Raw genomic sequence first — 18,540 nt, 5'->3', positions numbered from 1 at the left:
TGGCAGGCTAGGATGGACCCTGCCACCTTAAGCAATCACCACGTGTACAGCCACGATTAATTGAGAATAAATAAATGGCCAGCGCTATTTGCGATAAGCCAGCTCAACAACCACCACACTCCCTCCCTCACCACCGTATACGGATTTTCCCACAGTATTTATACATCGTATACATACGGAAAACCCTACATACGACACGTGTATAGTGACGTGGAGTTTCTTTCTCTCATTCTCCTTCTCCTTCTCTTTCTCCTCCTTCTTCACCACCCCCACCTTTCTCTCTCTTCAAACCTTTCTTTCCCTCGTTTTTTATAGAGAGAGAAAGTAGAGAGACACAAAATGCGTGATTTCTCATTTCAAACCTTCATTTGAGCTACGCGGATTGCTTCTTCATTTTTTTTTCTCTTTTGTTTTGTTTGGTTTTAGCTGAGAATTTTTTTTATTTTAATTTTCGGTGACGAGAAGAATTGCGCGTTTTTTTTCAGGTACGTGGAATTTCCAGCACTCTTTTTTTTTGGGTTCTAAACTGGGAAATTTTACTCCTTTAATTTTCATTCATGGATTTTAGAAGAGAAACTTGAATTCATGAAACTTTAAATTTTTATGATTAAGTGAAAATTTTTGAGAAATCTATGAAGAGGATTAGGAGAGAGTGAGATTGAGAGAGATGCAGAAGAGATTATGTGGTCCATTTTGAAACTTTTGTTTTGTTTCGTGGAAATTGAAGTCTAACATCTACAAAAAAAATTTCACTGTTTTGTAGTTCTATACTTTTAGCTAATTAAACAAGGCTAGATTTGGGATTTGCATGGATCTCTTATTGTAGGAACTAAAATATATCAATTTCTGTGCTGTCTGTGTTTTGATTCATTCAATTTTGTGTTTTTTGGATGTTTGTTTGGTAACTTTTTTTTTGTGAATTTAATTTTCCTTATATAAAATAGGTGAATAGGAGTAAGGGTAGAGAATAGAGAAGGTTGGGGGTTATTGAATCAGGATAGAACCTATAAATTATAATCTACTAACTAGGTATAAAGAAGCAAATTCAGAAGATTCAATAGTCCTGTTACCATATTGAAGTGATAGAAAGGTTTGGTTTTGTAGGGACCTTTTGGTCATTAACTTCCTGGATTTGTCCTTTTGGGTTTGATTGTGTCCATCTTATGCCGTGTTAGTTTGAGTTCATCACTCTCTCTCTCTTCCCTTTTGGGGTAGTAAAATGACATAATTGACCCCTTTACTTTCCTTCATTTACCAGCTAGTCATGTCTTTGATTTCATTGTTTTTTGTTGTCCTTATCAAGAAAAAAATATGAATCTTTGTGTGGTGCCATGTGGTTTGTAGTTAAGAATTTCTCAACAGAACTAAATTTCTCACTGCCTTTACCCCTTTGATTTCAGTGATTGATGTTTTATTTATTGAGCTATGATTTGAATGTTGGAATTGCTCTTCCTTTCTGCAGAATTTGTTAATTTTTTGTTTTTGCCATTATAACCTATTAACTATTTGTTTTTAGATTAGAGATTATGTTTAGCTTCTATCTAGGAGACTAAGATCAAGTGTTGGTTTTGAAGTGCATAAATCTTGGCTTATGATTTTAGCTTTTCTTCATTGCAACATTTTTCTCGCTGATAGTTGCTGACATGGTTTCCTGTTAATGCAGCCAAATCACTGTTGTTGGGTTTTCTTTTGGTGCTTACCTAATGGGAAACAGTGAGGAAGGAAAATCCACCAAGATTGAAAAGTCATCTTCACCGGTAGCAACGGTAAGCTAAGAACAGTTTCTTTGTGTGTATGGAAACAATGAAGGAGAAGGTTGTGGCTAACCACTATTGTTCCAAATTTACTTACAGGATCAGACCAATCAGACCAACCAGCAAAATATTCATGTTTATCCTGATTGGAGTGCCATGCAGGTTACCTAAGTTTTCCTTCACTTCACTTCCACTAAATAAAATGTTAGCTACCTCTTGTTTAAAAGACATGTCCGCATTTTCGCTATGAAGTATTTGAAAACTGTTGTCTGCATATTTCCATTCTTAGTTATTTGAATCAATGAAAGATGTCTATTTGGTAGGAAACGTTTGGATTATCAATCATTGTTGCAGGATAGGATCATGGTGCACTATAATTATGCGTTCTCCAATCATTATTCAATTAATTTTGGCCTTTTGGTTTGCTTTATCTTTTGAAAATAACTACCTTCTAGAAATTACTTATGGTGACTTTAAAGTATATATATTCTCAGGCATATTATGGACCAAGAGTCAACATGCCCCCATACTATAACTCGGCTGTGGCTAATGGTCATGCTCCTCATCCATACATGTGGGGACCACCACAGGTATTATTGTATTGTACTTATCACCATTCTTTGTTTTTGAGTAGATGTTGTGATACGTCCTGGTGGAGATGAATAATTTACCAACTTATGTTTCTTCCAGCCTATGATGCCACCTTATGGGCCGCCTTATGCAGCAATCTATTCGCATGGAGGGGTTTATGCTCACCCTGCAGTTGCTATTGTAAGTATGAATTCTTGAAACTGTTTATAACATCATTCTTTGATATTCTTGTAATGAACCTTGGCAATTGATTTATGAACACTGAAGTGGTCAATACAAAAGTTTTCCATTCTTTATATATGCCCTGTTGGTACAAGTTTTTCCTATTAGCTTATGAGTCTCATTTGATAAAATATAGGGGCCTCATGCACATGGTCAGGGAGTTCCGACTTCGCCTGCTGTAAGTTTTGGATTTCTCCGAAATCATTTCCTACTCTCTTGATTTCCTGAACATTGTAAAAAAAAAAATTGAGTCTTGATAATGAAATAATGCAGGCTGGGACTCCTTCAAGCGTAGAAACACCAACCAAATTATCTGGAAATACTGATCAGGGTTTAATGAAAAAATTGAAAGGATTTGATGGGCTGGCAATGTCAATAGGCAATGGCAACACTGGAAGTGCAGAGCGTGGAGCGGAAAACAGGCTATCACAGAGGTATGCCACTTTTCCTTCTGTATTATATAATTGAAATGAATATTCTTCCTCTCCTTTAGTATAGAAGATTGGACCATGAGCGTGCTATTCTATTGGGATCATATATGTAACTGAATACATTTATGATGTCAACAGTGTGGACACTGAAGGTTCCAGTGATGGAAGTGATGGCAACACTGCAGGGGTAAGAATCTACTAATATTTTGATAGCCGGACCCACCTAGTGGGATAAGACTTTGTTGTTATTGTAACTTAAAATACTTATGATATTTGCCAATGCTATGCCCAGACTAATCAAACAAGGAAAAGAAGACGTGATGGAACACCAACAACTGGTATGACTTGTTCTTCACTAAATGTGACCTCTTGAATGAATTTAATACTTGTCCTGGATCATAATCATGCTTCTCTAGTCATTACTTTATGTATGAGGTCAATCAGTTCATCAAGTATGTTTCTGATTAGTTGTTGCTCCTGTTGTTTGTGTACGATATGGTGAAATTATGCAAACTTTTATATTCCTTTTGGTGTGACTAATGTTAAGGTGAGATTACCTGGTTTTCAGACTTTAGATGGTCAAGTTATTACTTCCTTGTATCCTATTCATGCAGTTACCGGTGATCAATGTCTGTTACTTAACATCCTGAATACAATACTTATATACGAGTATATGGAAATATTCATTCTAGAGTATTGTTGTCAAAATAATTCTTTGTATTGGTACTTATAAATACCTACTGCACAAGCAGACGGGGAAGGGAAAACTGAGATACAAGACAGTCCGGCCCCTAAAGAGAATGCAGCCAATAAGACGATTGCAACTGCCCCAATCAGTATTACAGGAACATTAGCTGCACCTGTTGTTTCTTCAGGTATGACCACAGCACTGGAGTTGATGAACCCTGCATCTCTACATCCTAGGACAAATTCCCCAAATGGGCCACAACCTTGTGCAGTTATGCCTTCAGAAGCTTGGATACAGGTATGACCAGATTATGAATGATCACTTCCCAGTGGTTACTATTCAGTATTCACATATGGTTCATTTGAAGTGCTTATGAAATGCATGCTAATAGTAATGATGAATCTTCATCGTGTTTGAATTCTCTTAGAACGAGCGTGAGCTGAAACGTGAGAGGAGGAAACAGTCAAACCGTGAATCTGCCAGAAGGTCCAGGCTAAGGAAGCAGGTATATATATTTACATATTGCAGTTTTGTTTCATTGACTTATTTTCTTTATGCAATGCTTGTCTATCATGAAATACTAAAAAACAATCAAAAGTTGAAACCTTGTCAGTAACGTTCATATTTTGTCTGATCAGGCTGAGGCTGAAGAATTGGCACGAAAAGTCGAAAACTTGACTGCTGAGAATGTGTCGTTGAAATCAGAGATAAATCAATTGAGTGACAGTTCTGAGAAACTGAGGGTGGAGAATACTACATTAAGGGTATTTTTCTATAATATCCTTTCTTGTATCTTTGTGCTTCATAGATATATTTTCCCAGACTAATTATTTAATTAATTGAATTCAGGAAAAACTGAAAAATGCTCAACTGGGACCAGCAGATGAGATAGTTTTGAACAACACTGACAGCAACAGGGCTACCCCTGTGAGTACAGAAAACTTACTATCAAGAGTTAACAATAATTCTAGTTCTGATGATAGAACTGCTGAGGAAACTGATTTTTGTGAGAACAAATCAAACTCTGGGGCAAAGCTGCATCAACTAATGGATACAAATCCTAGAGCTGATGCTGTCGCAGCTGGTTGAGACCAATGATTGTTCTGGCTTTAGTTTTGGCATATTACAAGCCCAAAATTACTGCTGAGTGCTAACAGTTTTCAGAAGGGGATGGATCAGCTGAATTTTAGGATATGAAAATCCATCAAGAATTTGCTTTTCAGTTTTTTTTTTTTTTTTAGGACAAAAAACTGTATTCTATTAGATGTGACAAGTAGATTATGACAACTTAAAATGTTTGTAAATTGAAGGGAACTAGAGATTTAGTTTAGACTTTTAGAAATGGTTGTTGAACCATTGCATAATTGGTTGTGGTGTTGATTGGTGTGGACCTCCTTGGTTTAAGGTATTCCTACTCTATGAACAATCTGATATTTCTAATATTTATCAAGTTTGATTGACATCTCTTAAGTTTGGTGAAGGTAGTCCTACTATTTAATCTGCACTCAATTCCCACTTTTGGGAACAAATTATTTTTGGGAATTATGTTTTAAAATTCTATATTTCTTTCCGCAAGAGCATTTGGTTATAAGTAATTTTGAACTTGAATTATTTTTTCTAAAGAAAATTGTTGAGTTCATATTTCTCTAGATTGACATTTAAGCTATTCCTGTATATGTAATCTCTTTTATTTGAAATATTGGTGATAGGTATTACATGTTTATTTTATATTTAATGATACTAGAAAATTAAAAGAGAGAAAAAGTGATTGCAAGATTTTAGAAACCGAAGTTAAATTCTTGTTCCCGATAATACTACTATCCTCAACATGAGAACAATTAAATAGAAGCTACATTATTCTCATCCAAAAACAAAAGGAAAAATAAATAGAAGCTAAATTACTGATTGGTTTTCAAAAACCATAGGGATATATCAAATCTCTTCTTAGCAACTTGTACAAACTGAGATCCGAACCATAGCTTCTCATCTCATGTTGCCTTCTCTAAGAACATCAATCATGTTGTATAATCTTTTATTATCCTTCTCTTCAATCTGCACTCATATAAAATCAACAATCAAAGATTGCAAACAGTGCACATGACAACAGAATATTAATATGAAAATACATTGCCAACATAGACATTGAATCATATATTATAATTTGACTTGTCATTAGAAGCAATATAAAATGGGTCTGTATACAAATCGACCTTTTCCAATAATGCATTACTTGATGAATCTATTTTGACACCAAAAGCTAAACAAGACAAATGATTTAGGGTGGTTTTTGGACAATCAATCTAGTAGTAAATGCATCTTTGAAGAAATGAATACTACTTTAATCACATATAGGTGTCAAATGCAATTTACATTAAGGCAAGTTTGAGTACCTTTTTAGCAAGAAATAGTACAGCATCAACGGTACCCTCAGCATATATTGATCTACCGCAAACGTTGTGTTGGAACTCGAATGTAACTCTGCAGCAAGCGATAAGTGTATTAGCCGGTAAAAAGAAGATGGTTAAAACATGTGAAAGAGAACGAGGAGAATGGTTTGTGACGTTTGTTTCTTACGTGTCGTCCGGTGATGTCAAATGATACATATGAAAAGCATGACCTAACAAGTGTTCCTCTGGGACACCAACCATTTCAAGTTGTTCCTTTGGATCCCTGATCAATTGTATCTGACAAATTCATCCGGAAAAGAGGAAAGGGTGATATTTATGCTACTTTGAAAATCAACTACATTTTGCAACCAATAACTCAATCTAAGCAAAATTAGTTTGTCAGTGAATCGGACAACCCGACAAGGCAAATCTAATGGTAACTGGCATGTGAATATGTGATCCAAAACATGAAAATCCTTGACATGCCATTGATATGAGAATTTAATAAGCTAGATTCTTACCATGTACACAGAAGGTTCAGCTAGCAAGTAGTTTGGCAATGATCAAGAGAATACTGTTCTATAAAATGAACTAACGCACCTCATCCATATCGAAATCCACGCCTAATTTGTTGAAGCAGGAAATTACAGCCTTCGCAGTTCCAGATGCATCAACTTTGCTTGCTTGATGAGACTCCATTACCTAATATCTTGGAAGAATGCATCAGATTTTAATGTTACATCAATAGAAGCTTAACTTTTCTAAAGAAAAAACAGAACAACTAAAAAGTTGATGAAACCTAGTATTATTGCTCAGTATAACTAAAATAAGCATGATAGTAGTTTCAACATAACTGCAACTTATCCGCTATTATCATTAAAGTAATAAGAAATTTAATTAACTAATTCAGTTCTGGGTCTATATATTCAATTTAGTTTCAATTAGAGCCGAATCCCAGCCCCCAAAATGTGGCAAAAAGAGCTACCTGTAAGTTATACCCAGAGAAGGCACCAGGAAATTGCTCTGCCATAATTTCCATGGCCGCAAGAAAAGCAACTACCTAATAATATAATACAAGAACAGCATAAGGATTTCAGAATACAGGAGTATAAGAGACGTGAAAAATACTGAAAATTGAAAAAGGTTATCTGGAATCATAATACCTGCTTCCCCATTTGTGGCGATATCACAGCATAAAGCCCCGAGTCTTGAACAGTCTTAAGCAAGAGGTCCCTATCTCCTCCGGTGGTACCCATCACAAAGGGAACCCCAACCTTACAGTACAACTCTGCATTGGCTGCATGACAATAAATGAGGAAAAATGTAAATAACTAAGCGAAATTTCATAAGTAGAGGCAATACTATTAAGAGTCTTCATAAAATACTTCGACTCATATATCATAAATTCAGAAATACAATTATGTTATCATCACCGCAAAACATGATATGCGTCGTGAATTTCATTTAAAATGTACACCGATCAACAAGAGAGCCAAGTACATTCCACAGATTCTTTGCTACCGAATTTCATAATATCAATTCCTATACTCAAAAATCTAAAGAGAAGCCTAAGAGAAATGTAATGCATTTCATTTCAAGATCAAATTGTGAGAAAAACACTATGTATATACAACTTTATAACATGTTTCATTTGTTAACAGCAAGATTTCAAACTGTGCATTATATCATAGAAAATAAACATGTATGCTTCAACATACATACCATTAACTGCACTTGGCACTGTGTAGTCCACAACAATCAAATTCGGATACTTATCATGGATAGATGCAAGCACAGTTTCTCTATCAGAAGGACCTTGCACAAGGAACTCCTTTTCACCAATCTGAAATGTCTGTCCAGCCTCCTCTTCACACCCAAAAGACACAGGAACAACATACACTCCAGCAGCTTCGGCTGCATTGATCACAGCTTTTCCCATTTTCCCAGTACATGCATTAACCTGAAAATTTCGAACATAACGAAAATAAGTAATCTTCTTTTTTCAAAGTTTAGCTTTACAAAATGCAATTTTTCTTTCATCTTCACTGCTAGTATTCAGACTTTTTTTGTTTCCAGCAGTATCCCTTATCCTGGCAAGCTAAGGACTAATCTTTCACGGACCAAGGCTCCATTTAAGGTCTGCTGAGTTACTATCTACACAAGGCGGGATTTGAACCATACACTTGCTTGAGCGGACAACTATTGAGCCGATCGCTCGACCAATTCAAGTTGGTTATTACTCGGACTTTATTAATAGGAATTCTACTAATTTGGTTTGATGAAAGGAACAAACTTCTCAATCACTCAACCAATACAGAGTTGGTTATAAAAATGTCATTCATGAAAGCTGCTCTAAATTAGCAAATTCCGATGGTCAAACATAAAGAGATACAAAAGAAGCTTCTTCCTTCAAAAAGCAATGGGAGTTCAAAAACAACTATATTTAACCCAAAAACAAAAAGAACAAAACTTGAGCATCGAAACATACACCCAATAGCTAGAAAAACGAAAATTTTTCATTTTCCATCAGTCTATTCACCATTATTGGGACTCCAAGGTTCTGCTGCGAAGGTGGAGACTTTTCAAGAAAAGTCTGAACAGGAGTGGTTGAAGAAGCAGCCATTGACACTATGGAGAACAAACGCGAGCTTCTTCTCTTGTGTGAAACTGGAACAACGATGCTACTCCTTGTGCTGATTCTGCTACTGGCATTGGAAGAGAGCGCGAGCTGATTGTGGAGCAATTTGGTTGGGGATTTCAGCATTGAGGTTGCCATTGATGAGGTAAGAGAGTGTGAATGAGCTCCAAGTAAGGGGCTTGAGACTTTTAAGGTTTCGGAATTTAGATTTGATAGGGTTTGCGAAACGTTTCGATATTTTTAGGGTTTTAGGAAAATGTAATGTATCTACTAAAATGTAATATCTTTTTTTTGGTGATTTACAATATCATTTTTAAAATCTTAAATATATTTAAAAATATAATTTATATGTGGGTGTTCAAATCCAAACCGATCCAAATTAAATCGCTCATCCAATCCAATCCAAACCGAAAACCGATTAAAACCGCACTAATTCGGATTTGATTGGATTCTATTTTTTGCAAACCGCTGGATTGGATCGAATTTCGGATCTACTTTTCATAACTGATTCAATCCAATCCAAACCGCATAATGTGCTATAATATTATTATTTTATTATTATATTTACAATTATATTTATAACATGTTCAATTTGTTATACATTTTTATATTATTCATGTATTATTTTTTTTTATTTATTTTAACTAATCTATAATTTTATTTCTATTGTTATGTTATCGTTAGTTTTTTAAGATATGTTAAGACTTGTTATGTTATTGTTGATTATTTAAAATTTGATGTTAAGACATGTTATATGTATTTAATTTTTTTTATTTAAAAAACCACAAATCCAAACCGATCCAAACCGCTTGTAATCGGATCGGATCGGATCGGATCGGATTTTCAAAAAAAGTTCATCCAAACCGCACCGCACATAAATTAAGCGTTCGGATCGGATGACTTTTTTCCTTAAAACCGAACCAAACCGCACCGCGAACACCCTATCATTAAGTAATCATATTATTGTTTCTTTTGTTATGTATTTTATTCTACAAGAACATTTTTTATTAATTAATTTACACATACTTTTAAAATTATTAACAATAATATTAAAACAAAACTTAAGCAATAACTATGAAAATTATAAAATTGATTATAGCTTTTTCCATTTCTCACTCATTGTGTCTAGTACTTTACATTTTGAGTAAACTACCATTTGTACCACGGAAGTTGAAAACGCTGACAAATCTACCCACAAAAGATAGAAACTACCAAATGTATCCATCAATCATGAGTTCCGTGGGACGAAACTAACCAATCCGTATTCCGGCATTGACTCCGTCAGTAACACTCCCTACGTGGCATTTCACGGCGTGACATGGCTTGGGGGGCTGCACATGTGGATTGCTGACATGTCTGACCGTTATAATTTACCCCCAATTCCCAAATTTCCCAAATTCAAACATTCTTTCATCCAAAGCACGAACCCTAGATTCACAATAATCTTCGAAATTATACCAATGTCGAGGCAAAAACTCTTTACTCCACCTTCGAATGGCAGCGGTAGTGTCTCTGGAAGCTCAATTTCAAAACGGGCGCAGGACAGGAAGTTCAATGGCAGATGTTTATGTGGGTTGGGGGTGACGCTGTTACAGTCCGGGACGGCGATGAATCCTGGGAGGTGGTTCGTCCGTTGTCCCAATTGGAAGGTAACCCGTTGTACACCCTATTATGTGGAAGTTGAATGTGCATCTGATTTTAGTTTTTTGCCATGGATAGAACTCGGACTGCAACTTCTTTGCATGGGTAGACGAAATCGAAGGGCAGTGGGAGGGTGAGGGTTTGAGGAGAGCACTGTCGGAAAGAAGGATGCAGGAAGATGTTGATGAGGCTGAGGCTCAAGTGAAGATGCTCACCAGATTAGGGAGCTTCGAAGCTGAGTTTAGCAAAATTAGGTTTTGGCTTATGATGATATCAATGGCTGTTGTTTGTAATGCTGTGTGCACTGTGTATCTGATTCTTAGGAGGGTTTGATCCTTAGTAGTTGTTAGTGTAAGATCATGACAAATCTACCCATGATCGATTCAAAAAATGTCATTTGTACACAACTGTTTTTCAATTAAAGTCAGAGGTAGCCTTATAAGTTATGTAAGATGCAAAAATTAGCTGGTACTAATTGCAATTGTTGTTTACTTTCTGGTCCAAAATAACATCAAAGACATGCATAATATCCTGATAAGTATGTAGTAACTGGCTTACACAAATGTGCAAGATACTGCTAAGAGTTATCAAAACGTAAAGAAAATACGGCATAGTCTGTGACATGTCCAACGATTGTGCGATAAACTGCCAATAGGATTACACAAAAAACATAACTTATAAAACTATTGCTTCACGGAATTGGAGTGGAGTTGCTGCTTCCGCTTGACCCCTCCTTCAAGTGTGCAGTTGTTGACCCCTTTTTGGCTGGTGGACGGAAGGCTGGCTGCGGCCACCTCCTTGAGGTTGATACTCGAACTGTGGGAGTTGGCATGAACTCCATGAACCTTGATGTAGTTCCCTGGGAGGCAGCTTGCATAGTTTGAGGTGTCACGGTGGGTGGCACATCAGAGGCTGGAGGTGGTGAACTAGTAGTAGTTGGTGTTGTTGGGCTGACAATAGGTGGAGGAGGTCGTGGTTGCTGAGTAGATGGTGGCGGTCTCCTCACATTCTTCCTCTTCTTTGGTGGCCTTTTTGCAATGGGTGGCCTAACTGGGGTGGTCTCCTGTTCAGATACAAACATATGAGTGACATAATGACATATACATTGTAACTTGTATAATGGGATAGCAAAATAAATCAATAGACATACAGGAACAATAAGAATTGATACCATTACCTTCTGCATGTCTGACATAAAGTTGATTCCATTGATTGCTGCGTCTCCTACGTCTTCTTGGAGAAGTTCGAGAAACCACTTCCAACTATCCTTGCATTTGCACTCCACCACAGCATAGGCTATAGGGTATATATGGTTGTTGGCATCGTGACCGATCGCAGTCAACAATTGCCCAGGGTAGTATCCCTTTAGAAAGGTACCATCTAACCCGATAAAAGGCCTGCAGCCATTGGTAAAGCCCTTCTTACAACCTTGCAAGCATATGTAAATCCGTTTGAATTTATACCCAGTCCCTTCGACATAATCAGTGCTAATCCTCACGGTTGAGCCAGGGTTGGTCCTTATTATTTCATTAGCATAATCCCGAAGAAGTGCATACTGAGCTATCTCCGATCCTTCTATTAGTTCTTTCGCCTTCACCATTGCACGGTATATCTTCCTCTCATTCACAATCACATCAAACTCCTTCTTGAAAAAATCCTGAGCCTGCCTTTGACTCATGTCTGGATGGTCACGGATCTTGTCCTCAAGCTCTTCTACAACCCATTTACCATCCGCAGATTTGTTCTTATTAACTCTGCTGCAGGTATGTTCGTTGACAAAGGTCTTCACCTGGAAGCTTAATGGAAATGACCATTTTGCACAATATATCTGCCATGGGTAATCCTCCTCATAACATATGGCTTTGCACCTAGTTGAATCAACTCTAGGAAAGAATATGCTGCGCCTTAGGTTGATGTTGAACTTCCTAACTGCCTTCTTGAAATGCTATAGATTCTCAAATTTCATCCCAACCTCCAGCCTTACGTCCCTCACTGGAGCATCGGGATTAGCTTGAGGAAATGCTGCTTGCTGACTGTCTTCATCATCACTTGCAACAGAATCCAGCTCTTCAGACTCGTAACAATGCATCCCTGCACTTGGCTCAGCCATATCTTCACCCTCCACAGGTATAAAGATTGAATGATGCTTGTTTGGATCCTGGTTAGGTATGAAGGTTTGTCCTGATGGAGGAGGCCTAACTGTTGATCGTCTCTTCCGCTTCTTTGGACTACCAGCACCCACATCTGGGTTTGTAGACGGTTCAGGCTGTGAACTGCTAGGTTGAGAACCTTCGCAATGTGTTTCATTCTCAGGTTGAAAGCTCTGCTCCTGAGACTCTGGTTCGTTGCAAGGTTGTGGAATATATTGTGTGAAAACCTCATTAGAATTCGCAGGCTCTTTATCAACTGTGGGTGCCACTGACTCCGCAGAAACTGGATTTGGGTGCCCTGTTTCTTCACTTCCAACTGACACATGTGGTTGTTGAGTCTTTGGAGGAGTCTTGTCCAATGGCTCATGTGGAGACAAATTGGGTTCGGTGGGTGCATCTGGGGTCTGAATGATCCTTGGTGGCTCTTCAAAGGTTACCTTTGGTGAGTGTGTGGGGAGAGTTGGTTCCTCACTGCCTACTTTTGGTTGTTGTATGTTTGTTGTGGTAGGATGAACATCTTTGTCCACCGCATCATCCTTTGTTTGGGTATCTGGTCCAGGCATTCCTCTGGTTTGATCCTTAATCTTCACCACTCTCTTGTGCTTCTTCTTTGGGGTTGGGGGTCTCCTAACACACACTTTGGTTCTGTGCTTGACTTGGATTTTCGTAACATTTAAATTCTCACGCTCCGGTTCAGGTTCATTAGTTTCTTCTGCAAACTCAGGAAGGTTAACTGGATGCTCAGTGAACACCTCAATTCTCCTCCCATTAGCAATCGCTGCTTCATACATAGCCACCACATCCATGTCACGTCTAAGCAACCTCAACCCACCATCCAACTCCATCCCAGGTTGAAGCCAGTAAAGCTCGCACACATCAGTGTACCCTATATCCTTTACTAAGTCATTCACGAAGAACCTATTTAGGGTATCGACATTCACTCGTTCAATCTCTGTTTTCTCACCCCCAACGTAAGCCAGTCTGCCATCATCACCCTTTTCAAATTTTTCTCTGTGACTAATGACTAACGTAATGTGGACAGTTGCCATCTGCAAACAGACAAACCCTAATTAACAACCAAATCATAGCAACTACAAGCACACCCTAATGAAAACTCAGTTTCCACAACCATGCATCGAAAACAAGAAAACCATGACATAGAGATCAACGGTTACTTCTTACCTATGGATGACACCACGCAATTCCACCCGCTGAAACGAGCCACACCAACAAGCACCCTCTCTTCAATACGGAGATTATCGTCGGCCTTGGAGGTTTTCTATGAGTGGTGAAGATGAACAGTTTCTTCCTAGGTCTCTACCCTTTGTTCTCTGAAACGCGCGAAGATGGAAAACCTTTGCTAACTGTTCATTTCTAATTTCCCTTTCTTTTTCAAAAAAAAAATTCATAATTCAAATATTTTTTTAACTAATTGTAATTATAACATCCACGTGTGCAGCCCCCAAGCCATGTCACGCCGTGAAATGCCACATAGGGAGTGTTACTGACGAAATCAACACCGGAATACGGATTGGTTAGTTTCGTCCCACGGAACTCATGATTGATGGATATATTTGGTAGTTTCTGTCTTTTGTGGGTAGATTTGTCAGCGTTTTTAACTTTCGTGGATACAAATGGTAGTTTACTCTTACCTTTTTTTAACAACTTGGAAACTTGTAATAAACATCTTTTTAGATTCATTTTAAAGTAAATATTATATAATTGTGACTTAGACCTTTTTATGTATAATCTTATGTAAATAGTTCTATTTTATATATTACGATAAATTGCAATTGTGATTGATATATTTCCTACATTTTGTTTTAAAAAGGTAAATATAAGTTAAACTAATTTTTTTTCATTCAAACACTTCCAAACTATCCTATAATATTATGTTATCAATAGACAAAGAGATAATTGATTAATTCCAACTTAACTTAGTCTTTTAAATTTTAAAATTTATGGTTTATAGATTATAATATCAAGTAGATAAACTTAAAAGTAGGGGTGTACATGGCTCGATCCGATCCGAAGATTCGATCCGGCCCCGAACACTTTAGAGACTAATTTAGTGTGATTTTATCGGGTCTAGGATCGGGTAAGGGTCTCAAAAATAGATCCGATCATTATTTCGGGTCGGGTCCGGGCCATAACTCGGGTCGCCCGAACTCGACCCAGTGATCCGGTCATCATACACAATTAATATTTTGTGTTATTAGTGATGAATGATGGCTATTCTTATGTGGAATTTAAATATTGTAAACCTTAATATTTTGTGTTATTAGTCATTATAAGATTATAAGTTAATGTTTTATGTTTAAAATGTATAAAACTTTAGACTAATGCATAAATTGTGTTATTTGTATTGATTTAAATATTTGGTGTTATTAGACAATATTAGTATTGATTATGGTTATGCTTTAATTTTAAAGAATGGTTGGTTCTTGTTATATTTTTTTAAGTGAATTTTACTATGTGAATTGTGAAATAATGGTTGGCGATTAGGTAATTTTTACATGCTAAAGACTCGGTTTTCATCTGATTTTCATCCGATTTTTACCCGATTTTTACCCGGCACGAAGGTGCATAGGTTTCATCGGGTCTAGAATCAGATTAGGGTCTAAAAATTAGGTCCGATCTATATTTTAGGTCGGATCTGGATTAAGCCAAACCCGATGTGACCCATCCCATGTACACCCCTACTTAAAAGTGTTATTTAAGTATTCCTTTTATTGTCAAAATCACATACATTTTTTATTCAAATTTAAAGTCAAATCCATTAAAAAAACACGGACATTTTTATTTATTTAACTTATTTTATTCCAGAGTACATTTTTTATATAAGCCAAGTAACCAACCACATTTAATTTAATTTATTGACCTTGTTCTTTTATGGAGTATTTTTGTTAAGTCTTAAAGTGTGTTGGAAACGTGCCTTGTAAACGTAAAACACTGCACTTCTGAGAATAATCCAAACATTGAAGCTTCTCTAAATCTCATTTATTCATTTTTTTTAAACCTCTGAGACAATGGACGAGGATGAGTTCTGCTTATGATCGTACAATTCGGAGAAAACTAAAAGGATGTCCCAAGCTGACGTCTCTTACAGGTATCTCTCTGTTCCTTTTTTATTTTCTTTTTTCTCTAATTCCGAGTCTTTTCTCAGATTTTAATTCTTTTATTCATATGCTATTTGGTAATTATGGGTTTAAAAATTTGTAATTTTTGTTCTGTTCTCTGTTTTGATTGATGTTGGCTATATTGTTTGTGATACCCTTTGGGTAGATTTTGTATTTGATGTCATCTTTTTATGATTTTTGTGATGTGAGGTGTTTAGAATTTAGATGTTGCCGGCACCCAATTCTTAAAGGTGTCAGCTTGTTGAGAAGCCATGTGCTGGAACATGAATCATGTGACTTGGAAAATAGAAATATAATCACTAATTGCAGATTTTGATATTCCCTTTAGTGCATGTAGATATAATTCTTTATGCCTTTTTGGATGTTGAGTTTATCTTTTTTTTCTCCCAATTATTCCCTCAAAGAGACGGCTTTTACTATGAAAGCATTTAGCATGTTTGGTGTTTTGGATTTGAATTTAATCAGTGAGTGTATATCTTAATTCTTAATTATGCCTTGATTTGATTGTTGATGAAAGTGGTTGTTGGGAATGTTCATGTTGTTAGCATGCATCTAGTCTTGTGTTTTGTATTTGGATTTGATGCTTTTTCTATGAGTGTGTGAGTTGGTTGGTGCTTTATATTGTGTTCTTATCTTTCTTGTTTTTATTTTTATCTTTTTTGTTTTCTTTTGCAATTTGTATGATATACATTTTGAAATTCTGGTGTTCATTGCAGTTGTGGCTCTTGTGGATACCCTTTGAATTTGTCATCATCGAACCGAATCACATCTAACATTGCATCTCAGTATCAAAAGTCTGTTAAGAAAGGATCAATCTCTTTTTCTTCAGTTGATCTTAGCCGATTTACACAGGTTGATGAAATAAATTGTTTTCCTGTCCCTTGGTTTGGTCATCGTTCGAAGACTAAATTGCTCTGCCGCAAGTGTGGGGTTCATATTGGTTATGGTTATGATAGAGAAACACCTGTTCTTTGTGGATTTGAATCTCCTATTTCATCTAGCTCTAGAAAATTTGCCATAAAGATTCGTTCATTACAACCCTCTTCAGAAGAATCTTGAACAGGTCGACATGGGAGATCTTTCTAGAAATAATGCAACCTCAATCATGCACCTTCCAGATGATTGCCTCACTGTTATCTTCCATGGTTTAGATAGTCCCACGGATCGTGAATCATTTGGCTTGACTTGTCGTCGATGGCTAGGCATTCATGATTCCAGTCGCCGGTCATTGCAATTTTCGTGTTCATTCACTTTGTTAACTCCTTCCTCTTTGTCCAAAAAGGTTCTTGACATTCACACACTCCATCTTCATAAGCTGCTAAGGCGCTTTCAGCATTTAGAATCTTTATGCTTATCTGGCTGCAGAGAGCTAAATGATGCAGGATTGACTCGTTTGCTCAACTACGGCTCGGATTTGCAGAAACTTAATTTAGATTTTTGCTTGAAAGTCACTGACTATGGACTGTCCTTGGTTGCTTCTGGTTGTCCCCTATTAACATCGATTAGTCTTTATCGATGCCCGGGTATTACCGACTTGGGATTGGAGACTTTAGCCAATGCTTGCTTCCTTATGGAATATGCAAACCTCTCCTACTGCATACAAATATCTGACAATGGTTTAAAGGCTCTTACGCAGGCTTGTCGCCGCCTTAAAGGGGTTAACATATCACATTGTGAGGGCATAACTGGTGTTGGCTTTAAGGGATGTTCAAACACTCTTGCATACATAGAGGCTGAATCTTGTATGCTTAAGCCGGATGGGGTAACCGGAATTGTTAGTGGTGGCGGATTAGAGTATCTCAATGTTTCTTGTTTGAGTTGGTCTCCACTTGGAGATCCCTTGGCCGGAATAGGATCTTCCTCGAGCATTAAAATCCTAAACTTTCGAATGTGCAGGACTGTTTCCGATGCCTCAATCGCAGCGATTGCCAAGGGATGTCCACTACTTGAAGAGTGGAACTTAGCCTTGTGCCATGAGGTTAGCATATCTGGATGGCAAGCAGTGGGGTTATACTGTAAGAACTTGAAGACATTACATGTTAACCGCTGTCGCAATCTTTGCAACGGTAGCCTAGAGGCGTTGCGAGACGGTTGTAAGAGTCTGTCCACTCTATACTTGAGCGGTTGTATTCGCCTTTCGCCTGTCGCAGTAGAGTTGTTTAAGTCTCAGAGAGCTGAGGTTTGTGTGAAGGAGGAAGAGGTTTTGTCTTTAAACCCACCTTTCTTGGAATTCAGATGATACTTGTTGATAGATTTATTTGTCACTGAAGATGTTAAATTTGTTGTGTTTAGAAGAGAACTATCTTTCTCTACAACTGAGCTTTATAAATCAGTTGTTTGGAAATTTGGATATTTAAAAACAGGTAATGCTAGGGAGACAAAAAAAAAAAAAAAACGGTCAGAACTTGTCTTATTTAGCATTTATTAATTATCGCAACAATTAATGAATGCTAAATAAGGCAAGTTATGACTGTTTTTGGCTGATTTTCTTTGGTTACCAAACATTTCCGTTAAAAACTTGTGGTTGCTTTATGTGAACTGCATTATTTGGATATTATTGATATATATTCATCATAGATTTTATTTTTTTGTTGCTTTAGATATGATCATCATCTATGAATCATTTATATTTCATTAAATTGTTGTGCGTGCGTATTAGACACATATCAGATATGTCACCCATCTTATAATTATTTGATGTACTTATCTTTTGTATTTAGCTGTTTTAATAAAAACTAAAAATATTTATCCAAACATGTTTAGACATACTTAAATATAATTACATATTTAAGAATATGTATTATTAATTATAAAAATAAAAAATTATTTAAAATAATATATAATAAAAAATTAAAAATATTGAGAAAATTAAATTGTACATTAATATTAATATAATAT

The 18,540-nt window shown here is 36.6% G+C and overlaps 5 protein-coding genes across 5 annotated transcripts; 4 read left to right on the top strand and 1 right to left on the bottom strand.

Moving 5' to 3' along the window:
* Positions 248-5,156, top strand: LOC107622836 (common plant regulatory factor 1). The gene is made up of 13 exons (XM_016324881.2): positions 248-485; positions 1,664-1,766; positions 1,854-1,916; positions 2,249-2,344; positions 2,445-2,525; positions 2,704-2,745; positions 2,841-3,001; positions 3,137-3,185; positions 3,291-3,336; positions 3,751-3,983; positions 4,114-4,191; positions 4,325-4,450; positions 4,536-5,156. Exons 2-13 carry the CDS (start codon positions 1,704-1,706, stop codon positions 4,773-4,775), a joined length of 1,278 nt encoding a protein of 425 aa, XP_016180367.1. The 5' UTR covers positions 248-485; positions 1,664-1,703; the 3' UTR covers positions 4,776-5,156.
* LOC107622844 (4-hydroxy-tetrahydrodipicolinate reductase 2, chloroplastic) lies at positions 5,443-8,939 on the bottom strand. Its single transcript, XM_016324892.2, has 8 exons — positions 8,613-8,939; positions 7,796-8,033; positions 7,237-7,370; positions 7,059-7,133; positions 6,674-6,775; positions 6,261-6,370; positions 6,077-6,164; positions 5,443-5,738 (listed from the first exon to the last, which is right to left on the bottom strand). Exons 1-8 carry the CDS (start codon positions 8,847-8,849, stop codon positions 5,670-5,672), a joined length of 1,053 nt encoding a protein of 350 aa, XP_016180378.1. The 5' UTR covers positions 8,850-8,939; the 3' UTR covers positions 5,443-5,669.
* Positions 10,172-10,685, top strand: LOC107626600. Its single transcript, XM_016329505.1, has 2 exons — positions 10,172-10,360; positions 10,431-10,685. The coding sequence occupies exons 1-2, from the start codon at positions 10,172-10,174 to the stop codon at positions 10,683-10,685; spliced, it is 444 nt and encodes a 147-aa protein (XP_016184991.1).
* On the top strand, positions 13,633-16,701 carry LOC107626599 (uncharacterized protein At4g08330, chloroplastic). Its single transcript, XM_016329504.1, has 2 exons — positions 13,633-13,790; positions 16,359-16,701. The coding sequence occupies exons 1-2, from the start codon at positions 13,633-13,635 to the stop codon at positions 16,699-16,701; spliced, it is 501 nt and encodes a 166-aa protein (XP_016184990.1).
* Positions 15,356-18,037, top strand: LOC107622825 (F-box/LRR-repeat protein 12). Its single transcript, XM_016324871.2, has 2 exons — positions 15,356-15,611; positions 16,359-18,037. The coding sequence occupies exon 2, from the start codon at positions 16,712-16,714 to the stop codon at positions 17,879-17,881; it is 1,170 nt and encodes a 389-aa protein (XP_016180357.1). The 5' UTR covers positions 15,356-15,611; positions 16,359-16,711; the 3' UTR covers positions 17,882-18,037.

The sequence above is a fragment of the Arachis ipaensis genome, chromosome B02 (genome assembly GCF_000816755.2).
Source record: "Arachis ipaensis cultivar K30076 chromosome B02, Araip1.1, whole genome shotgun sequence".
Taxonomy (NCBI): Eukaryota; Viridiplantae; Streptophyta; class Magnoliopsida; order Fabales; family Fabaceae; genus Arachis; species Arachis ipaensis.
Note: the sequence above shows the minus strand (reverse complement) of the source record. Positions and strands in the feature narration are given on the sequence as shown.